Consider the following 25,875-nt stretch of genomic DNA (forward strand, 5'->3'; position numbering starts at 1 on the left):
CGGAAGCCACTGAAGTCAAACAGTTTTACATCAAAGTGCAGCTACTGCAAATAGATCAGGAGAAGGCACATGGATCCTATTTTTCTCAAACGAATATTTTTTGCTTGCGACCAGCTGCCATCTTTGTGGCCTTCTCCACGCTGTAACTCTGACACAGGTCTTCCCTCTCCATCAAAGCACACACACAGAAGATTTCTCTTCTTGTGCCCGGCATACCCGCTCAAAGATGTATCGGCCAGCATCTTAATTATTTCAAATCAGGCTTTTTAATCCATTCATTCACGTTATCTGTTTTTCAGCAGTAAAAGCTGGCATTTTTCAGCAATGTCCTAGTGGATAATGATTCCCTAATCTGCGTGATACCAGAATCGACTGGACGATGAAGGACTTGTAGGAAACCTCCTGACACGTCGTCCGCCATGGCTGCAAAGCCTTGAGGAAAGAGTCTCACCTCGAGGCCGCGGTAGCCCAAGGCGGGGTCTCAGGGCAACGGGTCTCTATAGGGGCCCCCCCAGAGACAAACCTTCGCCTCAAAGCTGCGGAGGAGAGTCTCGGGATAAGTTTATTGGGGGATGGACTGCGGAGAAAAGTCTCAGAATAAATTTATTGGGGGGGGGGGAATAATAAATAAATTTACTGGGGGGAATGCCCGCGCAGTGGGGATCCCCATCCCGGCGGCCCCCAGCGCCCCCGGAACGATGAGCTCCGGGCGCTGTTTCCGGAAGGGAGGGAGGGGAGGGAAGGAGGGACGGGGGGCGGGTTTGAGCGCGGCACCGCCGGGCAGGGCGCCTCGGCGGGCGGCGGCGAGGCCAGGGCTGCCGGCGCGGCGGGCTTGCGCCTGGGCCGCCTCCCTCCGCCTCCCCTCGGCTTCGCCCCCCGACCGCGCGGGAGGATGAACCTGGAGCGGCTGAGGAAGCGGGTGCGGCAGTACATCGACCAGGTGAGGCGCGGGGGAAGCGACCGTTGGTGCGGGGTGGGGTTTGCCGGGGAAGGGGCGGCTGGCGGCCCGCCGGCTCTCCCCGAGGGAAGGCCCCCCTCGGCCCGGCTCCCCGGCGGAGGGAGGCCTGGGGAGCGGGTGCAGCGGGTGCCAGCCTCTGTGGCCGCGGCGGGGGAGTTAATTTTGAAGTAATGCCGCGTTTCCTCTGGCCGAGGAGGGAGCGGGGGCGGGCGGGGATGCGGTGGGCCGGAAGCGCCGGCGGTGCGGTCTCGGCTGGGAGCTGGGGCCTGCGGCCGCCGCGCAGCCTGACGGGGGCATTTTCGTGGGCTCTTCCTCGTTCGGAGGAGGAGGAGGAGGAGGAGGAGGGATGCCCGCTGTGGGAGCGGTAGGGCTGCTGGGTAGCGCAGGCATGGTGGCAGCATCCCTCCCTCACGGGTTGTGCAAGCTGGGCCGTGCTTACCCGGTGATTACCGACGCCCATCGTGCTAACCTGCCGCGCTGCAGACTGCTATTAGAAAGGCGGTCTTGTTTTCACTTGTTGATGGATTCAGCAATTTATGTTGCTGCAGGGCAAAGAAACGAACAAAAAAACCATCAGGAAAAATGCATTAATAAATTAGATTAAGTATAGCATGAAACTGCTCTGCTCTGTTTCTAGTTCAAAGACTTCATACTGGCATCGCTACTGAGAGAAACCTATCCCTTCAGTTAGCACAAACACTTGTGTGTGTGGCCAGCAAGTCCGACCAAAAGATTGATTGGGGACCTAAGTTAATTTGGGAGATTTTTATTGTTTCGTTTTGCTGTAGTCATTTGAGTTAAGCTGGTTCCCCAAGCTGCTTTGCCACGCAGCTGTATAGACACTCGTGCAGTGCTGAGGAAGGGGCATCAGGAGGAACATGGGACTGCTTCTTTGGGTAATATAGTCAGCTTATAGTACTGTAGAACTGCTCAACAAAAGTCGTATATTGCCCTGTAGACCTGGATTATGCCTTTCTTTTGTGGTGTTGAGAGAGTTATTTAAACCTCAGTTCTTGCAGACAGCTATTACATATGTGGGGTTTTGGTTTGTTTTTTTCGTTGGTTTTTTTTGTGTTGTGTTTTTTTTCCCCCCGCCCGGCAGTGCAGATTGAAACCAAACTATTTTCTCTTGGCAAATTTGCTGGGCATTCTTAGTCCCCATGGAGTAGGGAATGTGAGAATACAGAATAGACAAGAGTCTGTTGATCATGGAGTGTAGTGCTTTGTGAGGACTAGAATACCATCAGTGTGCATTTTGGAACAATTTGCCAAACCTCTACTTCAAAAGCATAAAACAGTCTCTAAGATTGTAAACAAACTCCACAACAGTAATGTTGCAGGACAGAGCAAAAGTGATCAAGGCTTTTATAGTGTTGCAAGTCCTTGCGATGGCAGGATATCTGTTAAATGTCCAGCAGATCTGGGAAGCATATTATACCTGACAGCATGGAGAAGGATACAACTACTTGAAAGGAGGATGTAGGGAGGTGGGGGTCGGTCTCTTCTCCCAAGTAACAAGGGATAGGACGAGAGGAAACGGCCTCAAGCTGCGCCAGGGGAAGTTTAGGTTGGATATTAGGAAAAACTTCTTCACCGAAAGGGTGGTCAGGCATTGGAACAGGCTGCCCAGGGAAGTGGTTGAGTCTCCATCCCTGGAGGTATTTAAAAGATGGGTAGATGTGGTGCTTAGGGACATGGTTTAGTGGTGGACTTGGCAGTGATAGGTTAACGGTTGGACTCGATGATCTTAAGGGTCTTTTCCAACCTTAACGATTCTATGAAAAACAGTAGCCCCTGCTGATCTTCTCATAGAATAATCTCAGCCAATTCTATGAGGTTTTGCCTAGCACCCCAAATCTGATGGCTACCTTAGCTGAGTTAGTGGGATAGACCTGCAAACTCTGCTTCCATCGGATCTCAAGTTGCCACCAGTGTTCTCCATTTCACCCGCTTCTCCTGAACTGTAGCCTTAACAGTCGAACTGAGTATCCAAGGATAAGGGGAAATTCACACAGGGACTATGGTTTGTGTGAGGTTAGAGCATCTTGACTGGAGAATGAAAATTTCTTAATCAGAATGGTGCTGCTGAAGTTTCCTGAAGTAATTTGTATGACCTTTTCTTAATATGGTATTCTCTTTCTTCTAAAATGTAGCATTTATTTTAACTGGAAGGAGGGGATTCTTGCTACTTTTTCAGTGATATCAAATCAGCTAATGACCTATTACCATACTTATGTAGCACATACCTTTTGGTCAAAGATATCTGCATTTTATTGAAAATAAATGAACAACCCAAGCTCAAATTACTTTTTGATATCTTTTAGAAGTTACAGTACTGGCCCTTTTAAACTGTTTTTTGAACTTATAAAGACCTCAAACGTGAATCGCTGTCCATTAGAGGCTACATGCACAAGATTTTAAATGTGAATGATGTACAGTATATTTCAAAATAGTCCAGGAAAGCTAACCCCAAATAAATACTAACTATTTCTATTATGCTTTTACAGCAGCAGTATCAAAGTGCCCTGTTTTGGGCAGACAAAGTAGCTTCACTGTCTCATGGTAAGTAGTTGCTTTTTACATTGCTTTTGATTAACTTCTTTCTGATAGTGTTTCATTTTGGGTTTGTTGTTTTCTTGAAGTTGCTTGGCTAAATGTTGAAGGAGTTTGGTGTAAGTGGTTTTCTGTGATCTCTGGAATGCCATTTTTCTAAATAGGGCAGGGCCAATCTTCCTTCCCTTTTGAACTTTGTGTTAAAATTAATGTTTGGCCAAACCTTAAGGTTTGCCTACCTTAAGAGACAAAAAGAAGAGTGAGCTATGAGAGACAATGGTGGTTTCCTGCAGGATTCACGGTTGCTCTGGGTGACAAGTAGAATGCAGGTTTACAGAGTGAGTTGATGCTGGTAGCCTATGTCTGCCTATAGCCATGGTCCATTTACTCTTCTTAAAATTATTCTAGGGGCTTGATCCCACAAAAGCCTTGGTTGCCAATAAAGTAGGAGAGTACTAAGCTGTGCTTCTGCAATCGTAACTTCAAGCTGCAGAAGTCTAATGCTTTCACTTTCACTGTTGTTAGGTTCCCACTGGTCTTTTTTGAGAGCGACAATTCTGAGTTGTTTTTTTCTGCCCTGTGTCCACGGGCAGGGTAACGTACAACTGCTGTTTTTTTTAGATCGGTACCACTGTTGTCTTCTTCTCATGACACACCTCTAGTGTGAGATTCTTTGTATTCACTGTCCAGTGTGTTATCTGATGTCTTTAAAGTTAAAATCTGATTATTTTTTTCATTTTACTCTCTCATTGATAGATATAAATTATAAGTTGTGTTTACACACACATATATATATAAAAATATATATAAAAAAATAAAACTCTATAACTGAATAGGGTGCTAGAATAGGGGAAAAATACTTTTCTAGTGAAGAAAAAGTGAATATTCTGTATGAAAGTGTTTAAAGATACATTATAAATTAATGGTTTATAATTTGTTCTTTTATTTTAGAGGAACCACAAGATATCTACTGGTTGGCCCAATGCCTTTACCTAACAGCTCAGTATCATAGGGCAGCACATGCCCTCCGATCGCGTAAGTTGGATAAGGTAAGTCATTTAGTCAAAGACTTACTACCGTTACTCCACTTTTAAACCTCTGCTGCTAACCACAGTGACTTCTTCACCATTAGAGGATAAGGTTTATGGGAAAAGTAATTAAACTACATCATGCAGGTTTTTTTATCTGAACCAAGTATAGCCCTGTGTTCAATTGGCCAGATTGAAACTGTTGCCCCCAGATGAAGGGGTCCAAGGATGTAACTGCAGCAGGTATGGGAAGGTGGAGTGTCACTTCAGCTGCAGTTGTTTAAATTGTCCTTCCACTATGCTAATGGTGAAGGCAAGAGTGAAGCAAGAGTCCTTTGAGAGTTCAATAGTAGAGAAAGTGTTTACAAACTTAGTCATTTTGGTCAGGAAAGATTTTTGGAGGTGAAAGGGATGAAAAACCCATACAACTGAAAAAGGAGAGAGCAAAATGGAGTCTAGCAGTGTAAGTAAACATGCTCTCTCTTTATAACTAATATGTATGAAATTTCTCTTTCAGTTATATGAAGCATGTCGCTACCTTGCAGCTAGATGTCATGTGAGTACATGTTTTCACCTCTATTGGAAACAAACCAAACTAAATAAAAGATGCATCTTGGGAAGATTAGGTACCTGACAGGCAATGTAGATGTCTATGTTCATCGGAATAACAGGTTTAGATTTTGTAACAGTTGATTTCATTCTCTGACCTTCAGTATGGTCACTGGAGTATCTGTTGTGGTAATCTTCTGAAGAAATCCAATCAACCTTTTTTTCCAAGAAAGAAAATACTCTTCTAATATTTTGCAGGGAAAGAACGTGAACCATTTTCGTCTCATGTCTTCATGTTTACATCTTTAATTGGTTCGTTGTAGTCTGACCAGAGGAGATCTGATTTATGGTTGTATAAATATAGATAGCAGCTTTATACTTCTGTATAAAATGTGATACATAAATAGTAAAATGCAGTGCTTTCACAGGAAAACTAAATCAATTGGTAGATTAAATATATGGGTACAAGTTACTCCCAGGGAGATTCCAGTTGGACATGAGAGGAAAATTTTTCACGATGAGAACAGTCAACCATTGGAATAATCTCCCCAGGGAAGTGGTTGACTCTGGTACACTGGACACGTTTAAGACTCAGCTGGACAGGGTGCTGGGCCATCTCGTCTAGACTGTGCTCGCGCCTAGAAAGCTTGGACCAAATGATCCTTGAGGTCCCTTCCAACCTGGTATTCTATGATTCTATTCTATGATATAGAAATTGAAATAGAATAATGTGCTGCTTATAGAATAAGATCATTGTATTTTATTAAAACCTGTATTAACTATTTTTAGAAGCATATCTGCTTCTGTGATTGCATAAAGATGAATATTTAATAGATTTTTCTGTAGGTGTTAATTTTATAATTTTTTACGTATTATAGACGACTAGTAAAATAGTTGGCTGCAATTGTAAAAGGACATATGTCCAAATAAGAATATGCGTGCATGAAAAACCTGCTGACAAGCACTGGTTGTTGCAGTCTGTGCCTTTGAAATGTGACACTGTGTTTATTAGTGCTTTACGTACAGATGTTTCAAATCCCAACCTTATTTTTTACATGCACGTGTTTGGCTAGTATGCTGCAAAAGAACATCAACAGGCCCTGGATATTCTTGATATGGAAGAGCCAATCAACAAAAGACTTTTTGAAAAGTACTTGAAGGATGAAAGTGGATTGAAAGACTCTACCACAGACTGGGAGATGTCACAATCCTCTGTAAGTGATGGTTTTTTAAAGAAATATTTTTATAACTGAGAAAAAAATGTGTCAAGTCAGAAAGTGATTCTACAGCTGTATGAATATGAAACTCTGTGTTTAAGCTTTCTTTTTTGGATAACATAATTTTCAAAAATGCTGAATTGTTCTCCTTTCAGTCAGAAGTCGCGTGTTAGCTTGCCTGTATGAAAGTAACTTGGTTTGCAAAAATGAAGAGTGCTTTTCAACAACTTCCCATAAATTATTTGCAGACACTTTGAAGGAAGTTCATGATCTAGCATTGGTTTTCAGAGTCTTTTAGCTCTATGCTGCAGTTTCAGTCTTGATAATGTAAGCTAACACTTCTTTCAATTGGGCTGGAGGTTCTAAGGTAACAAAGCAAGTTTTCTTCTCCTCCAGATATTTTTAATGAAATATTTCCTTAATGACTCAAGTGTTGTTCTCAGTGGGACATTTTTTGGTCACACTTGAAAATTATGTGACGTGAAGGTGAAGTTTTTGAAGCTCAGTGGAAAAAATTCTGTATAGGCACACAGTGAAAAGGGATCGGTACCACGTGTAGGCTGAAGAGGCTGAGAAGAGTCTTTACTTTCGGAGTTATGAATTGAAGTTTATTAGCTGAAACTACAGTGAAGGTGATTGACAGATGGCATTTTCCCTGTAAGACTGAAGTAGCAAAATGGGTTAAATCATGGGTGTGAACTGATATCGGATGCTGGTGTTAATGGGCTTAAGGAAGAAGTGGATCAGACTTAGTTACTGCGGTGCGCCTTAATGGGAAGATTTAAGCTACCACTGCAAGCAAAGGAAGAAGTCCTCAGCTTTGGCTGTTCATTCTTGCTCCCCGTTCCATGGTGCTCTGGCCCAGGTGTTTGGGTGGCTGAGTATTGAACTAAATTGGGAAACTATTTTGACAGAAAAATAACCCAGCCAAAAAACTCAACTTATATCAGTCCGTGCCTTCACAAATGCTTGTGATAATGTAGTTCACTAATGCGAGGACAGGTTTGGTTTGCCAAAGGACAGAACTACTGAAGTGAGGACTGCTACAAAAATTTTTAAATCAAAACTCCTCTCTAGGAATGTAGCTTTTTCAAACTTAATGTGGTTAGTTTCCACAGACACTAGTTCCAGAGTAAGAATGACTGGTCTCTGAGCTGGTAACAATATTACCACGTTAGCAGCCCCCTGGGGTTTATTAGTTGTTAATGCAGCTATACTGTTTCTAGTGTGTGGACTCCTGAGAGAGTTGGTCTGTCTCGTTAGTCTGATGATATAGGGAAATGATATGTGAAATGGGTTAACTTTCTTCAAGTAACTTGCTGACGCTTCTGTTGCCTTCTGACTGAATTGAACACCCATCTATGGAGTTTTGAAAGAACATGTTAGTTATTAGACATCTTAGCACAACTTTAACTATGGTAATAATGATCTTTCACTACTTTCATTTTTGAAACATCTATGTTTTGGGTTGACAAGAAGGATGTATTTTTCTGCTCAAAGTAGTTGAGTCCATTGATTTGGCCCTTTTCATCTCAACTGTGGTCGTTCTTGTCTTGCATGAAATATGGGGTTTAATAGTCAGCAAAGAAGTGAATTGGCTTTGGAAGCGACAATTTCCCTGTGTTGACTATGCAGGGAATTTAGCATAAATAGTTTACAACTCAGTATCAGAGAGGTGGATGCTGGAAGTAGAAAAGATAAACTCTATCCTCCCTCTACTTATTTCAAGCGGGTGTTCGTTTGGCAGTAGATAACCTGACAGAGCATTCATTTGATTTTTTTTTTTTTTTTTTTTTTAAGCTAGTAGAGACAATACTTTATTTAAAGACAGCACTAGAAAACCAGGTTCCATCATACATGAAATGCTTTTTACTTTTCAGGGAGCCCATTTGATTTGTGCTCAAAACCAAATTGCAAACATTGATTCAGTCTTTGACCTCCAGCCCTGCTTTTCCACCAGATCAAGAGCTCGATATGCCTTTTGCGAGGGAAGATCTATGATGCTTTGGATAATAGAACCCTAGCAACATACAGCTACAAAGAGGCCTTGAAGCTTGATGTTTACTGCTTTGAAGCATTTGATCTTTTAACATCGCACCATATGCTGACGGCACAGGAAGGTCTGGATAGCAGTATTTCTCAAATACAAGTAAAATTTAGCTGCTTTCTCAATATGCCTGATCCTGGGTAAAAGTTAAAGCAATACTACAGTAAAGGACTTTAAAATGTTAAGAATAAATAGAAAATGTGTGAAATGAGTGAAAATTATAATCTGCTCAAATTTACATTTGAACTTAATTTTTCAGTCTTGCAGTGCTAAGATTAAAAGAAACAAAGTAACCCAGCTGCCCTGTTTGTTAGTTCCGGAAGCTCCCACGCTCTTTGCCCAGCCTAAACAATGTTTTTCCTGTGTTTTCAACTTCACAGGCTTTGAGTCCATGAAACCTTACTGGTGTTTGCTTACTTACAGTAGGCATTGGTTAATATAACATTCCGAGTGATAAAATTTGACACGTAGAGTAAATAAAAATAGTGGCGTGTTATGTCATGTTTATTAAATTGTATTTAAAAGTGTAAAAGGAAAAACTAAGAATTCAATCATTCATTTCCGTAATTAGTAGTTTTATCTGTTTTAGTGTATCTGTACTGTTATCTTCCTTGTAGTTTCAGGATGAGCATCATAAAATGTTGAATCTTGCTATTTCTTCTCTAATATGACCGCTTCAATTTTTTTTTAATTCACATAGAAAAAGAACTTCTTGAATCTCTACCTCTTAGTAGACAATGTACAGAAGAAGAACAAGAATTGCTTCACTTTTTATTTGAGAATAAATTGAAAAAGGTAAACCCCAAAACTGACCAAAAAGCTGGAGAACTGATTGGAAGTCTTGACTTCAGGTGTAAATTTTCTTGGATTTCATTTATTCTGAACATTGGAATAAATAAGGGCATTGTAGTTTTGGTTATTTTAAAATCCGTGATGCAGTAGATATCACTTTATGGGGGTAGTATAACAGTTTTGTGTAAACTTATTTTTTGGTGTGGTGACAACTTGAAATTCTGAGATTTTTTTTATTATTACTTTTTTTAGCTTTATTTCTTGAGAAACTTCTAGGTGGGGAAAAAGAATGTTAATAATGTAGGCATAATGTCAGCTACCTGAAAATACTAGGATATAACATTATTCCAGACTGTTTTTTCCAAAGACAATGTGAGCACTCGGAAAGCCAACTATATATTGCTCAGTATTCATTTCTACATCCTGCACTTAAGATATTGACACTGGCCAGCATCTTTCATGTTTTAAATGAGCTTTTAAGTACATTATAAAAAACTGTTTTACCAAATACATGTTTTATGGACTTTCAGTTTAAAACTAAGAATTTTAAGAAGCTTAATGCTTCTTAAATATTCTTTTAGAACTAAAAATATTCATATCATCTGATTTTAGATTGGTTATTGCTTCACATGTTTTTTCTTTTGTCTTTCAGTATAATAAACCTAGTGAAACACTGATTCCTGAATCAGTAGATGGTCTTCAGGAGAACCTGGATGTGGTAGTATCCTTAGCTGAAAGACATTATTATAACTGTGATTTCAAAATGTGTTACAAGCTTACTTCGGTGTAAGTATACAAAGCAACTTTGAGGATTTTTTTCTCATGTGGTGTAGTATAATAATTATGCCTGGACTTACAGCGAATATCATTGTTCAATGGATTGACATACATAAGTTTGATACAAAGATTCAGGTATTTAAAATGTGTAGTTTGTGCCTGGCAAGATACATTATTTTTATGATATGTAGCAGAAGTATCCAGAGCAAAACTCCAGTTAATCAGCACTGTGCTGCACTTCCCTTCATCCATCCTCTTCCTTACTCTGGTACCTTCAGTTTTGTGCGTTCTCTGCCTACTTCTTGTCTGGCCTTCAGAACGAACAGGTTTGGATCAGTTGCTTAGTTAGGATGTACGATTTCTCTGGCTGACTGAAGTTACGTTAATTTTGATGTGCAAAGTATCATGTCTCGGTTGTTACACGGCCCAGGAATACACTGCTGCTTGGGTGTCAGGTGGGTCAGAACAACAACATGGATTGCTTCTCTACTGTAAACCTGAACACGTGGTTGTGGAGCTATTTTTTGTGCTGACCTAACAACTACCTTTTTAAGAAAAAACGTATTTTTGTGTATGTACTGCATAGTCTCAGAATATTAATAGTATAAAATAGAAGGGTTTGGTGGTGGTTTTTTGTGGGTTTTTTTTGTTTGGTTTTGGTTTTTTTTGGTTTTTTTGTAGTACAGCTTTTTCTTAGCTGAAGCAAGCCATCACTGTGTAGAATATCCCATGGAGCCCAGTACAGGCAAGATTTTTGGGAAGGCTGTAGAGAATGCTGATGGTTAGGGTGAATTTAAACATCTGAATAAAATCATGATCCTGTTGAAATAACTTACTCCCAATTAAGTCAATAAAATTATACTATCACATCTTTGTTTCTGAAACTTAATTGCCACACAGAAAGTGGCAGAAGAAAATGTCTCATAACGAGGAGACTATCACAGATGCTAGAGCTTGGAAATGAGAATCTGAGAAGTCCATATAACCTCAAAGTTTTAGACTCCCTTCAAGAGAGCATTTAATATACTTCTTTATATGTTCTTTTATTTTTTCATTTGAAATGCTTTGAACTACTAAAAATGTCAACTAAACTTTTAACTATTTCAAGGCGTAATTCTCAGAGAATGGAGTCATAATGTTGTACTTCTGATCTTAAGAGATTCCTTGAATAGGTTTCAAGACATCTTTTTTTTTCTTTTTCTCTGCTTAATTTACCAAATGCTAATGCTTACAAAAAGGGCACATGCTTACAAGCCATGTCCTGCATGCAGTCTGTTGTCTGTGAGACTATCTTCCGTTTCTAAATACCACAAGAAATAAAAAATTAAAACTGAGCTAAGTATGTTTTCTAAGGCATACTACTTAGTGTTAAGCTCAGAAAGTTGAGGACTATTGCTTGAAAGTTGCTGTAAAATGTATGGAAAAGGTGAACAGAAATGTTGTTGCTTGCTGTTTGCTGGTTAAATTTCAAGTGACCTGCAAACAAATGTGCACTGTATTCTGTTTTTCTAAGTGTATATTCAGCTTGCCAGAATTTTCTGTTATCCTGTTCTGTTAAGCTACATTAATAGTTATTTTTCTAGTCTTAAGATAGCCTTTATTATGCTGTTAATAGTTACCTTCTAGTCACAAATAGTTTTCCTGTGCCTAAAGTGGTATCTAAATGGAACATTACTCACTATAAAAGCACCTTGCTTATAACACATTGAAATTTTTGAAATATGCATTGCAGACTTTCTCTTTTTTTTTTTAGAGTGATGGAAAAAGATCCTTTCCATGCAAATTGTTTACCTGTGCATATAGGGACACTTGTGGAGCTTAATAAAGCAAATGGTAAGAAACACAACATTTAATATGAGTCAAAAGAAGATTGTAAAGCCTCAATTTTAAAAAAGAATTAAGGATGCCAAGAAACCCCCTTATATACCGTTTAAAAAATTAGAAATATTTTTTCTGCTACCTGCAGTCTCAAGAAGACAGTGGTAACTGGGAAAGAAGGGAGTTTCAGAGCTGACAGCAGCAGGGCGGGGGGTAGTTGTGCATAGAGTCTGTATTCATTCATGATCATGAGTGTCACTATCTTTTAACCACCAGGCTATGTAGCCAGAAAGTTAGTGAGCTTCACCGTGTCATTTCTGTTGTTTGATTTCTGTTTTGAGGTGACCTTCCTAGAGTATCTAGGTGTACTTTTTCTGCTCAACAACAAAATAAAATATATTCATTTAAACTAGAAGGAACTCTTGAGCAGTGTGTAGGCTTAGGTAGACATGCTTCTTCCATATTAGAAAAACATTCTAGATTCTCCTTGCCTTTGCTTTGTTGTGAAGTCCTCTTTTTAGTTCAAACAAGTTAATAATCATGCAGCACCTTTGCTGGAATGACAAGAATAGCTTACTTGCAGCTGGGATGGCTTTTTCTCATTTCAGACTGCATATAAATATCCAAATCATGTGAGTAGCTTGAATGTCTTTAAAACCAATTGGAAAATAGAATAAGGAGCTCATATGATTTGCAGTCCCTCAAAGGATGGTGCATTGTATGTATGCAAATAGGTCATTAGGTGTACTAGTACTTCTCAATGTTTAGTAAATGTACTTTTCAGTTACTTGACAGTTAACTACGTCTGAAAATTTGGCCAGTGCTCTTACTTTTCTTCTAAGTCTGCCTTAAGAAGTTTTTTGTAAATAAGTTGGTATTTTGTAAGCCAGTTTTCATAGTTGATTTTTTCTGAAGCCAAGAATTGATGCAAAGTACTCCAGGACAAACTCATCAGTTTGAGCACTGTACTCTGAAGAAATAGAAGTTTTATGTACTGTAATGCTATTTGTTTTGAAATTGCATAGGCAATAGAATTGTTAGTCTCATAACTAGAATTATTTTTATTAGAAAAGTAATCACTTAAAATTACTCCAAATAATATAATAACTTACTTGCTTTTGTCCTATTTTCAACATATTGATGCACAGGATTCTGCTTTGAAATTGATCTAGCCAGTACGTTATACCTTTTAGATGCGGGAAGTTCAATAGTGTTTTACCTTGACAAGATACATTGAAGTGTAATACTACAGGGATTTATTTTAATGTGTGCTAATGATCAAAGTTGTTGCAGAATTCTTAAGGGGTGGGATGTATAGCTGCTTATTTGTGTGCTGTGAAGACTTATGGGTTGGGGTTTTTTTAGTTAGTTGCAAAACCGAATCTATATTGAGGCAATTGGAAGCATTACCACTAAACAGAAAACATTTTTGTTCACTTGTGCATTAATAACTTTAGATGTTCAGTATATCTTGTATAGAAAGCTAAAGGGCTTGAAACATCTTAATGTTTTAGCATGTTTTAATTTTCTTCTCTTGTTTCTTCCCACTGTGTAGAGCTTTTCTATCTTTCTCACAAACTGGTGGACTTGTACCCAAATAATCCTGTAAGTTGTTCTAAGCCTTCATTACCAGGTGTTTTTTTCTAGGTGAAAACACATAAAAGTTGTAATATAATAGTTTGAGCAACAGGATTCAAAATCTGTTTCTGGATGGAGCCAGTAAAAATGGTTCACTGCTTTTATTTTCTGTGCATTGTAATTTTCTTTACCAAGGTTCTTTTTTAAAACAAAGTGCCTGTAAAATATATTCAGTGTGAGGTATTCACTTTGAACAATAATTTAAAACAAATGCTACAGTAATAAATGTATATGCCTCTCTGGGCAACCTTTTCCAATGTTTGATCACCTTCATGGTGAAAGTTGTTTTCCTCTTACTCAGTCTGAATTTCCCATATTGCAGCTTGTACCCATTGCCTCCCCTCCTGTCACTGCACCTGTGAGAAGAATCTGGCTCTGTCTTCTGCATTCCCTACCATTAGATAATTGAAGACAGCAATAAGCTTTCCACTTATCTCTCTCTTCATGAGGCTGAACAAACCCAGTTAGTGACATACACGCCAGCAGTTCTAGCTTGTTTGTATTATCAAATAATTTGAAAAGCTGTGATTTCAGTGAAAATGTCCCTAACTTCTCTAATTATAATCTGTTACTCTGTTTTGCATCACCTACCATGATGTTTCACTAAAATCAGAGTGATATATCTAATAATATTCTGTTTTGACTTTAATGTGTAGGTGTCATGGTTTGCAGTAGGATGCTATTATCTCATGGTGGGCCACAAAAATGAACATGCCAGAAGATATCTCAGGTAAAATTTTTTTGTTTTTGTTTTCCTTTGTGAATCTGTTGTTCACTTGCTAAATAAGTATTTAATATTCAAGATTGTTTGTAAGGTCATGAAGTAAACAGAAGCCTCGGTAAACTGGTTACTACTAAAATATTCCTTTTGCTGGCACCGTTGGTTTTTTTTTTGTATAGCAATTTAGACCTCAACCTTCTAGATAATTTAAAAATGACATACAGACTTATGTGGGATCTCTTTTGGCTGTCACCGTCCTGTTACGGGCAGGTGTAGTCCCTGCATTCGCTCATGCTGCCAAGCTAACTACAGCGAGGTAATCAAGCCTCAGTTCTTAGCTTAAGGACACTCAGGCATTCTCCCAGGTTCAGGCTTCATATCTCAAAGGGAAGAGTTAGACAGAAAGTTCTGACACTTGGCTGTGTCTAGTTCTTTCTTTGCACAAGCAGCCGCGGATGTTCTCGGTTGGTCAGTTAGTCCAGTGGTCTTTCTTGTAGGTCTTCTCTATGTCTATTGATTACCAGCACTGGCAAGCAGGACCTTGCTGCGAAGTAGGGCATTTGTTTTGGTGCTGTAAGCTTAAACTGGGAAGGCTTAAATCACTCTGTAAGGCTTTCATTTTTCTTCTCAAGACCTTTATAGACAATGTATGTAAAGATGGGTAAGTAATTTAGACTGTTTAAATGCCTGGTTATTTTGAGTAAACTCTTTAAATTCCTGACAAGTACCAGTGTGAAATTCTTCAAGAAGCTGTCCTGAGTGACATAGGTGGTTTTGGTGGTGAAATAAAGGACATCTTTATCACATCTGCAAGCATCCCTAGCCAGGAAGGGTCTATAGATGTGTTAGGGGAAAAAGAAAAAAAAACATCAGAATTCAGGGTGGTTCTGGTAAAGAGGAAAAAAGGTCTGGTAAAAGTGAAATAGTAACAAGATGCCCAAATTTGTTGGAGAAGAATGATAGTGTACAATTACAAGGCTAGGGACCACTGTGGGCTACGCAGTAGTTTTTGGAAAAGGATCTGGAGATCCCATGGATAAAAGCACAAGCTCCCATATTATTGTTTTGGAATCCCAGGACATCATGCCGGAGCATGCTGAGCAGGGTGGGAGGCACAGCTGGGCAGTGCCCGGTAGCAAGTACTATTCTGGCTGCTCCAGAAGGAGCTATCTACGTTCTTCAGATCTTGCAAAACAGCTTACCTCATCGCAGCACCAATGAGGAAAACAACATTTGTGATAGAACATAATCCATCTTTTATAACAATAACACATCTGTATTGTAATTGTGTCGCTGTTGACAAGTCAACATGTGTGGAGAACTCAAGATGGATGTGAGACATGTGAACTCAATTCAAGAGAAGGCAGCAAACCAGCATTCTGGAGAAGGTGGCCAATGAGGGAAGTTTCTGAAGGGATTGAAGCTCTCTAGGATGTGGGTGGGAAGATGCAAATATTCGAATATGTGAAGTTTTGTCCCAGGAGGCAGAGAACAAGCTGTTCTCTAGGATCTGTGATGAGAAATAATGAGTTTAACTGTGACAAACAAAATTAGATTAAATGTTAGGAAAAGATGAAGTGTTTAAGGATAGTTAAGCAATAGAGTAGATTACTTGTGGGCCATGTAGGATCTCCATGTCAGAAGCTTTTAAGAAAAGACTGGGCACATCTGTCATGAGCTGTTTAGTTATGAATGCCCTTGCCTTCAGACGGAGAACGTAACCTACAGAGCTTTCTAATGTTCCTGTCAAGTCCATCTTTCTGTAAAGACTTCAGGTTGCAGTCTTCAGCTCAGGACTTGAGTGACATTTTGTACTTCTCTCTTGCACGGCAGCTGTCTCTGATACGACAAGTACTTGTCTTCATTAAGGCTAGTACAATTATATGGCAAAATTTCTTCAACCTAAGTGTTCATTTGGTATTTTCATATCCTGCTTATGAAACTTACATTGCTAGAATATATATATATATTGAAATGTATAACTAGAATTTTGTAATACATTACGAGTCACTACTAATGTTTTCTGTATTTTGCCCAATTCACCTATGATATCATTGTTTATGTTCAATAATGTCAAATAATTCCTGCTGCCCATGAACAGCAACAGAAATAATACAATGAATTCTTGAAAAGGTGTGATACTTTTAAGTGCTGAGTAGTTTGTTGAACTTTTAACTTTGTTTACCACTGGTCATTACAGAAGATTATCTTAAAGGATACCTAACTATGTGGCATAGCCTTGCTATGGAAGTAGTCATCTGAAGCAGACGAAATTTAATTTCAGATGTGTTTACTTGTGACTTGCTCTTGTTTTCAGCAAAGCTACTACACTTGAGAGAACCTACGGACCTGCGTGGATAGCATATGGACATTCATTTGCAGTTGAGAGCGAGCACGACCAAGCAATGGCTGCATACTTCACAGCTGCACAGCTCATGAAAGGGTATGTCAAAAATGTCATATTCAGAAAAATTAAAATTAATCCATAAATAGTGTAGAATATTGACCTATATCCCTTTAAACAGTAGGAATACATTTGCAACAATTTTCTGTAGAGAACAAAGGAGGAAAAAAAACCCAAATAATTTCATCATCTGCATTTAACTGCATTATTTGTGATTACTGTTGTGATTTTTATAAGTTCTAAAGTCGAGATTTACATTTAGGTAATCTGTGTTCTACCTGAAAGTTCTCTGGAATTTGTGAACAATGTTTGTCATACCAGGTCATAAACTGCTGTGTAGTAATATCTTGAACAGCTGTTTCATGCTGTGGAGAAGGTTGTAAAATGAGCAGTGGACTAATCATGTCATATTGCATATAAAACTATTGTATTTGACTGTAGTTACTGGAAAATGTAATCCCTTATAATTATTACTTCTTCCATATTCCATTTGTAAATGAAACATATGAAGGAAACTAGGGGAAAAAACCCTCAGAACTAACTTAATCACTGAGAGAATACGTGTAATTCCAGAGCAAGTTACAATTATGTATTGGAGTTCAAATTCTTGTCAACAACTAACAAAGATGTACAGTCTTTTAAACTGCCCCTTAGGCTAATAGTCCATTTAAATCAGCTTTTACTTGGATGTACATAAACATATGCAAACACAGTTGGCATTTTGTTGTAGTTTGTGATGCCGTTCCTCATAAGTGCATGTTTGTTTTTCTGTGGCTTTATTTTTTAGGTGTCATTTGCCGATGCTCTATATTGGACTGGAATATGGTTTGACCAACAACTCAAAGTTAGCGGAAAGGTTTTTCAGCCAAGCTTTAAGCATTGCTCCTGAAGATCCTTTTGTTATGCATGAAGTTGGAGTGGTTGCATTTCAAAATGGAGAGTAAGCTTGCAAAATAGGATTAAATACAATCTTAAGTGTGGATTATTCTGAAGTGTAATGTGTCAATATATCTACTAAAGTACTTACATTGAACTGTAGTTTCTTTTGGTTCTAGTTTAGATGGTGTTTACCCTAAACCGCTGCTTTCTATATTGTTCTTCGTTGTTTAAGATTGAACGAGGAAAGCATTTAATGCTTGAGGAACATGCAGAGATCGATTATTATCTTGTGTGTGCCTGTCATTGGGTAGTTGCCTTGAAAAGGCATCTGTCTGCACACACAGGTGCCCACGTGCTATGAAATTTTGTACAGCAAAACATTTTGTCAGCTCAGGAGGTTCCAAATATATTCTGGAAAAACTTAACAGATACAAGAACTATTTAGTGAACATTCTTGGTTTGCTTCTGATTTTTTAACTTTGTCTCGTTAGCTCTTAGGAGCACATGTAAAATATAGCCAACATAAATTACTGGTTTTTACATCTAATTTCACTCATATGATGAAATAATGTCAAAGAACTGTTCCTTGTAACACCGTTTTCTCTTTTTCATTTCTCAGTTAAAACTCTTCACTAATTTACTTTTCTTTCCCCCCACTCCCTCAATTCTTAGCTGGAAAACTGCAGAAAAGTGGTTTCTTGATGCTCTGGAAAAAATCAAAGCTATTGGAAATGAGGTACTTTTCCTAACAACATGCACGATTGTAAATTTGTAAAACTCCGTGTCATATCTTGTGACAAAATATGCTGTGCTTATTTTAAGATAGAAGCAATATAATATAAATTTGACTTTAAAACTTGGGCTATCTACTTGTAATTGAGTATGTTGGAGTTTTAGATGAGAATCATCACATGTTATCTTCAGTTCTACAGGAAAAGGCAAAAAGTATGTTTCTATATGAAATGAAAAGAAAATAAGCGTTAACTGGAGAGTGGAATCCAGGTCTCATTCTCAGTTCTGGGTCTTGGTAGACCAGTGGTTCTTGACCTGAGGGTGGAACTCGGTGCAGGTGTGAAGATGGTTTCTGCCACCTTCAGTGTCAGCCATTTCTGGAATGACTTCCACTTTTGTTTGGACATAATCCTGTAGATATGGATTTGGTTTCTTTCTACCAGGTAGAGCCACCCTGTGGGAATGGGCCCAGGGATGCTTAACTAATTTCCTGAAAGTAATCAAAACAATCACTGGCAAAAACTTTGTCAGGAAACGTGCTTGTAGTTAAGGTGCTTTTGTGAATCAACAATCAACCATTACAACCGTGATTCCTCAAAAGCTGGAACACACAAATGAGTTTGTACCTACTGGTAGTACTGTTTATTTTATTTGCGTGTTGTCATCTTGTCTAAAGAAACGCATTGTACTAGAGTAACTTAAGATGCCTTAATGAAAACAGTACCACCTTGTGACAGGCTTCTTGTGAATTTTAAGATAGGTTTTCTGAATTTTTAGCTTAAATTTATTTAATGAGAACACCACCTCATGCTACTATAACTGTTAACAAAGCATCTCCTATCAAGAGCATGAAGTTGCTTCTAGAGCACAATAAACCTCCTATAAAGTGGAAAGCACTGAAAAAAATATAATCTTCATGTGGACAAGGCACACATTTACTAAAACAAACTGCACAGATACTAATTTATATGCTCACCATGCTATAAATAGGGTTGTTCTGTTCTAGTTAAAGCTGTATTGTTGTTCATGTGAATGCTACAAACTTGGTAGATCAGGCTTAATTTTATGCATACGCCTAAATTAAAAGCTTTTATGTGTGGCGTTTTTCTTGTTTATTGAGAAATACTAAATATCAACATATCTATAAACACACAATTGGAAATTTAGACTTAGAGTGGGAAACACCTGAAATAACTAGAGATACAGAGATACCCTTACCTTGTTATAAATCCAAAATTCAATGCAATCAAGTCCAAATGACTTTTAATTTCAGCAAAAACTGTTTGAAGGATTTTGTTGGCTCAGATTGTCTTCTGTGTGCCTTGTGAATGAGCTAATTTATTTAAAGCAGATGAAGTTAGACTGTGGAGAAGACAGTAAAGAGATCTTCAGTATTTATGATTATTTTACAAACACCTAATTTGGGGGGTCTTCAGTGCTCCTACGCTGAGAGACTTGATGTGATTTTTAGTTAAGTAGAAAACAAATTTTGTTTGGTTTGCATTCAAGTTTTACTATCTGACTATCACTAAAGAAATTTAATTGGGTTCGGGGAATAGAAAAAGCAGAAAAATGAGTTATTGAGTAAATGTTTTCAGCTGTGTTTTGAGAAGAACTGAAAATGCTTGTGATATTTTTCTTGGTCATGAATGAATTGCCTTGTTCATTTGTATGTTGGGGTTTTTTTTTTTAAGTAGACAAAATTCAGTTGGGGAAGCTGCAGTTATTTGAATTGTTGCATTATTTTGCAGGTAACAGTTGATAAGTGGGAGCCTTTATTGAACAACTTAGGACACGTCTGCAGAAAACTCAAGTAAGCAGAATACTGGAGCTACAATTATCTGGAATACTACACAAATATGTTTTCTCTAGGCCTATTTCTCATATAAAAATTATGTACAACATGAGAGCAGTGTAGAAGCACCTTATACGAACAAGACTCCCTAAATCAGCTTGTCAACATAAATACATTAATTGCCCCTTATATCCAGTTTACTGCACACAAGTTAAAGCATGTAATGTAAAAGCCTTTCCTTAACTATTGATTCTTATTAGATAGGAATCTGGTCATAGGCTTTTATATTCTTGTATGGGTGTGAATTCTAACTGGCTACTGTCCCAGTCCTGACACACTTGAATATGCCCACTGATTTAATTAACATAAATATGATTTTGTGCTGATTAATTGCTTCAATCAGCGCTTATGGGTTTTTTATTGAAGTGAAATATTCAGTGACATTAACACAACAATAAAGTATTACTTTATGGTTTTTGAGAACAGAACTATTTCATATTTCATTTCACATTTCTGTTCTAGGAAGAGAAAAAGCAAGTGCAAAGTACATATGCAAGCTTCAACAGTTTTAATATAGAGAAATGTTTTCTCATTAATTACCTTAATCTGATTTTAACCAGTGTTTTCTTTTGTTTAATCAGTACCGTATCTTTTTTTTTTAGTGTCATGGTTTTAATTGTCCAATTGGTGTATACTGTAATTTTTGTTTCAAAGCCGCTAATGAGAGCGTGATTATGGTAGATATAAGTTGTACTTCTGCTTTGGCAGTAATTGCTTTGTGCTTGAATTGCCAATTAGTCGTCATTTTCATTATGAAATACGGATGTATAATAGTTACCCCTTCTGCCAAGATCAAACAAAAGGCACTGTTTCTGGAATCTATTCATGAGTATAATTGCAGGTTTTTTCCAAATACTTGTTTCAGTTGTACTTCCTCTTGTCTCTTTTGAATTTCTACAAAAAGTTAGCAACTGCTTACATCACACTTAGGACAACTTGCATTGTATTATTTGTTCAGGTTCAGAAAGCCAACCTAATGTATTTCTACATCCTTGTAAACTATCTTTCAAGAAAATCAAATTGAGAATTTAGGCAGCTGTACATAGGCTTTGACAACTTAGAGTTCTGTAATAACTCATTTACTAGTGTTCGTTAATACATGATATTGCTATTATGAAAAAGCTTACTGGATACATGTCTACTCACTAGCATTATGTGGTTGAAATTTGAAAGCAGCATATTAAAATACAGTGGTAGTTAATTGGACAGGTAAATACTAATGAGTGAAAATAAAATTCAAATCATGTGAAAGTTTTGTGTAGCAAGCACACAGTTGCATAATTTTTCTGCCTCAATTGTTACTTAATGCCTTCTAACAACTTCATGTGTTGCTGTTGGCCTAATTTCATTAGACTATAGACATTAAAATTTCTTCTGAATAGACAATTGCTATCTTTATTTTTAACAGCTTGGTACTAGGATCTCAAATGTGACGATGTAATTTCTCAGAGTAATGCCATAATGTACATTTAATCCTGGTTTTATAAAATAACAAATGCAATAAGCAGTCTACTCAATCGATAATTTTCAAAGAAAGGGTGGCTGGTATTTGAAAGAAATATGCGTAGACCTTCCTTTCTGAGAGGGCAGCAAAATGGAATTGACAAAAGTACCAGTGTATGTGGCACTTAAAGGTTGTGAAATTTCTGCCCAGAGAGCTTTCCTCACTTTGAACAATGAGTGATTGCTCCTTCGCTACCCTGGGGAGGAAAATGAGAGCTACAGAAAGGAAGCTAATGTCACAATGAGCAGCATTAAACATCTAAAGCGATTTACCATATCGGATTGCTAAGATCATCTCCAAATGGGGCCTAGCTGTAGGCAGCTGTTGTGCTACATAAGGGGAACAAATGATCTCTCAGTTACGTTGAGGAAGAAAATTGTCAATATCCGTGAGTCTTTTGTGCATTCTATTATGTTCAGAGTATGAAGCAATAATTTTTAAGTTCTTGCAGGATTGCGTGCCACTGAGCTAAGGAAAATATCGATATAATGCTATAAAAACGCCTTTCACCCTGAAGCTTACTAATAGATCTTCTGTATTTAACCTGAACAGGAAATATGAAGAAGCACTGGAATACCATCGCCAGGCTCTAGTACTAATTCCTCAAAATGCTTCTACTTACTCTGCCATTGGCTACATACATAGTCTAATGGGCAATTTTGAAAGTGCAATCGACTATTTTCACACGGTATGTAACTGGCTTAAATTAAAGTGCTGGTCACAGATTCTGTTATTTACTGTTTCACTCTGGTTTGGTTTTGGAACAGAGAACGAGCATTTTATCCAGCCTCCAAATTAGTGTTTATTTTATAATCTGCAATTCTTTTGAAAAATCTTCCTAAGTTTTCTATTGATTACGTAAAAAATGGCCACTTTGTGAAACTTAGTACTTGGATCTTTCTTTGTTAGAAATTAATTGAATATCATAATTGTCATACACATTTTATATGAACAAACTTCTCATGCAGCTGAAATGATTTAAAATACTTCCAACCAATGCCTTGAAGTAGAAATTTTACAGCAAGTGCAGCATTTAAAGATAAGCTGTTTTCTGTTGTCTCAGATTTATCTTTATTACATGATACTTGTGTATTATTTTTGCAGGATAGTTTTGGCGATTCCGTTTTCAGAGAGTAACAGTGAATTTTCCTCAGTTGAATTTTCAGCATTCAAGTTGACTGGCTTGAATTTAGCTGCAGTTCTATTTACATAGAAGCTTGTACTACGTATATTTAGTTGTAATTACTTGAAGCATGTCTCGATCTATTTCATTATAGACTGTAGGTTAGCTATACAAAATTAACTTCCTCACAGGTTTTATAATCATTATTTTAGTAGCTTGTTATACTTCATGATTTGTGAATGATTGTCTGTCTGTATACATATCGTTTTCTGGTTTTGTTTTTGTGCTTTGCTTGTTTACTACTTCAGCCAGTTCATGTAACAGTAGCATTTTGTTGCACAACGTTTTGCTTCTACAGTGAACACTGTGCTCTGATAGCATTGTCAAGCAACAGAACAACAAACTCGGAACCATCATGGACTTAAGATGTAAATGGTTTTATCTGCTACTGACTACTTTTTACTGTTTGTTTTTTTTTTTTTAATAGGCCCTTGGTCTTAGGAGGGATGACACATTTTCTGTCACAATGCTTGGACACTGCATAGAAATGTATATTGGTGATTCTGAAGCCTACATTGGTAAGTCTTTCACTTATGTGACTCAAAGTCATTGAGTCCTTTGAGAGGAGCCTTATTCTTGCATCAAGAAAGACCGTCTACCATTACCTAGTTAACTTATAAAATAGAGTATGTTTTTGTTTGTTTTTTATTGGTTTTTTTTAATGGCTAAATGAGCCTGGTCATGTGCAATTGCTGACAAGTTCTCTGTTTTTTGTAAGCATCATGACAGTCAGTTCTTACCAGAAAGGAAACACTTTGCCATTGGAGGTGGTGATGGTTTCTTTTATAGAAAATACTGATTTGTGGCAGCTTAGACACCATAGGGAAGGCGGAAAAAATAGAAATATGGAGTTAGAGAATCAGAGGGCTTTATTTCAGCTAATGCTGCTGTAAGAGATATGAGCAAGGCATTTTCACCATGTCAAAACTCTGCTCTGTGGAGACAGGAGAAATTCTTCTGCCTCCAAAAATAGAGCTTTACATATGGTAAAAAAAAAGAAAGTGCTTCATAACAGTAATACATTATATTGCCATAGTTTGAAATATTCTATGAAAGCTTTCTGCCTCCAAAAAAACTTGATAGCGACATATTTCTGCTTCATTGAACTTACTGATTTATCTGTAATGAACACAGTTGATGTCTTGTCAAGCATGTTAATGAGGCTGAAGGCAGTAAAAGCCATCTGTGTGCTCTCTTGCTTTTCCTGCAGATTTTTCACACAATTGAAGCAGATGTTTCTTCTCAATATTGTCTTGCTCCATATGTAGTCAGTTAACACATCTGGAAGAACCATGCAGCTTTGTGATATGCATTAATGCAACCCATGCTGTGTGTAACTTAAACAACAGCAAAAGCCTTTCAGAGAATTGGGAAGGGAATTGGCAATTACTTCTAATAACAGACTTTTGAATCTGAGTTGTGCTTCATATATTGTGCTATTTTCAAAAAGGAGGCTGCTCGTTTTTTTCAGAACAACTCTATTCAACTTCAGTCATTAAGCAGCGGCAGCTCCCTGTCGGTCTGAAAGCAGAGAATCATAGTAGTTTCTGGATGATAGTTTCTTTGAGATACATTTTTGGGCATGTTCACTTGGAATAAACTAATGGTTTGACTGTTCTCCTAGGAACAGAGATCAAAGACAAATTAAGATGTTACGACTTTGATGTACACACAATGAAGACATTAAAGAACATAATTTCACCTCCCTGGGATTTCAGAGAATTCGACATAGAAAGACAAACTCTGGATGAAAGTGGCATAGTAACATTAGAGACATCACATCAAAGGAAAAGTACAGATACCAGTCGCCCATTGGAAGAAGCATTTGAGATTGAAATGAATGAAAGCGATATGATGTTAGAAACATCAATGTCAGACCACAGTACGTGACCATAAATGCTGCCAGAGAGCTCATTTTGTCTAAGTGTAATATGGTTGTTTTAGCATTTTTGTTATGGTGATATACTTTCAAGAATTTGCTATTTTTATATGAATTCAAACTACTACTCTGTACGTCACACCGGAGAAATAATGCTTGCCTTAAGGATGATTAAAAAGTATACATGATGGACTGTTTCTACAAAATGAATCATACACGATGAAGTAAAAAATAAATTCACTTTTTTTTTAAAACTGTTTACTGATCCATGTGTGTGCCATCAGTTAGACTGTGAAGGTTTAAAAATAGTACTTAACATGGAACCGTTAACAATGTTGTTAAATTGAATAGCCAGTCTAATAGACTATTATTGTGGCTTCTGAGTTTTCACCCTGTCTGTGAGGAATGCTTTCTTAGTAAACAGACCAAAAAAATCCATGAAGTTTTATACTTACTACTTTATAAGTATGTATTCCTTTAAGGAGCAATTTCAATGGTTTTCCATCATTTTGACTCTAATTTGGCATACATTAAATTGATGACAAAACATGTTACTTTGTTATATTTTCTCCTTGTTATTAATTTCAGTTCTTTATCATTATTCTATATTATATTACTGAAAGATCATTGAAGAATTGTTTTTGGTAAGCTGACTAGCCAGCAAACTTGAATGGCATAACCATTAAGATAAATCAGCCTTAACTTGCAATTAGCGTTACACTAAAGTTGTAAGCCACAGTGTGCTACAGTAGGGACCACAGTCATTCTCTTTACACATAGTCGTTTTGTCAGTGCAAAGGATTAACTGAATAATACACATACACAGTTTTTACCAGTCTCTGAAGTGTGGTATTTTTAAATGTCACTGGTTCACTGAAGAATGAAGTAGTAAAGCATATGCCTCTGAAACAGAAGCAGTGATTTGTCCATCCACTAAACAGGACAGGTCTGTTTGCCTTCTTAGCATGAATGTTGAATGTATTTCGTGTAAATTTTTCCCTTCCCTTCTCTTCTTGCCTTTTCTGCATACATCGCTGTGTGGGGCTTAAAATTAAAAAATTAATGCTACAAGCTGTCATAATACTTTCTTCTGTGACTTCCAGCTATGTTCTGGCATTTAATGTTAGAATAGATTTCCTGAAGTTTAGCAGTCCCCACTGTAGTGTGAAGTACTTCAGAACTTCAAGAACTGGCAATTTTTCTGTAGACAAAGATTTTTTTCATGAAATACAAAAATGATTTTTGTTTTAGTCAGCAAAATAAAATCATTGGTCTAAAATGTAATTTCTACGCTGTATCTCAGTACATTGGTGTTAACATTTAAACATGTATTTTCAATTA

General features: G+C 37.6%; 1 protein-coding gene across 3 annotated transcripts; it reads left to right on the top strand.

Annotated features, from left to right (window-relative positions):
- Window positions 1-795: 795 nt before the first annotated feature.
- CDC16 (cell division cycle 16) lies at window positions 796-24,791 on the top strand. 3 transcript variants are annotated; one of them, XM_082304738.1, is made up of 18 exons: window positions 796-940; window positions 3,466-3,520; window positions 4,463-4,560; window positions 5,057-5,095; window positions 6,162-6,302; window positions 8,266-8,425; window positions 9,053-9,147; window positions 9,797-9,930; window positions 11,675-11,754; window positions 13,295-13,344; window positions 14,034-14,107; window positions 16,416-16,541; window positions 17,290-17,442; window positions 18,054-18,117; window positions 19,865-19,926; window positions 22,025-22,160; window positions 23,083-23,173; window positions 24,280-24,791. In XM_082304738.1, exons 1-18 carry the CDS (start codon window positions 893-895, stop codon window positions 24,543-24,545), a joined length of 1,872 nt encoding a protein of 623 aa, XP_082160864.1. In that variant the 5' UTR covers window positions 796-892; the 3' UTR covers window positions 24,546-24,791. The 3 variants fall into 3 exon arrangements, with proteins under 3 accessions (XP_082160864.1, XP_082160865.1, XP_082160866.1); XM_082304739.1 differs by having other exon boundaries at window positions 3,469-3,520; XM_082304740.1 differs by lacking the exons at window positions 796-940; window positions 3,466-3,520 and adding an exon at window positions 5,641-5,771 and having other exon boundaries at window positions 4,517-4,560.
- The last annotated feature ends 1,084 nt before the right edge of the window (window positions 24,792-25,875 follow it).

This window comes from Platalea leucorodia (genome assembly GCF_965183815.1).
Source record: "Platalea leucorodia genome assembly, chromosome: 2".
Lineage (NCBI taxonomy): Eukaryota > Metazoa > Chordata > Aves > Pelecaniformes > Threskiornithidae > Platalea > Platalea leucorodia.

Excerpts from the sequence above, each read along its gene's own strand:
- CDC16 (XM_082304738.1), top strand. The coding sequence starts at position 893 with ATGAACCTGGAGCGGCTGAGGAAGCGGGTGCGGCAGTACATCGACCAG. Across the intron at positions 3,521-4,462 it reads AGTAGCTTCACTGTCTCATG|AGGAACCACAAGATATCTAC; the intron begins GTAAGTAGTTGC and ends CTTTTATTTTAG. Across the intron at positions 13,345-14,033 it reads ACTTGTACCCAAATAATCCT|GTGTCATGGTTTGCAGTAGG; the intron begins GTAAGTTGTTCT and ends TTTAATGTGTAG.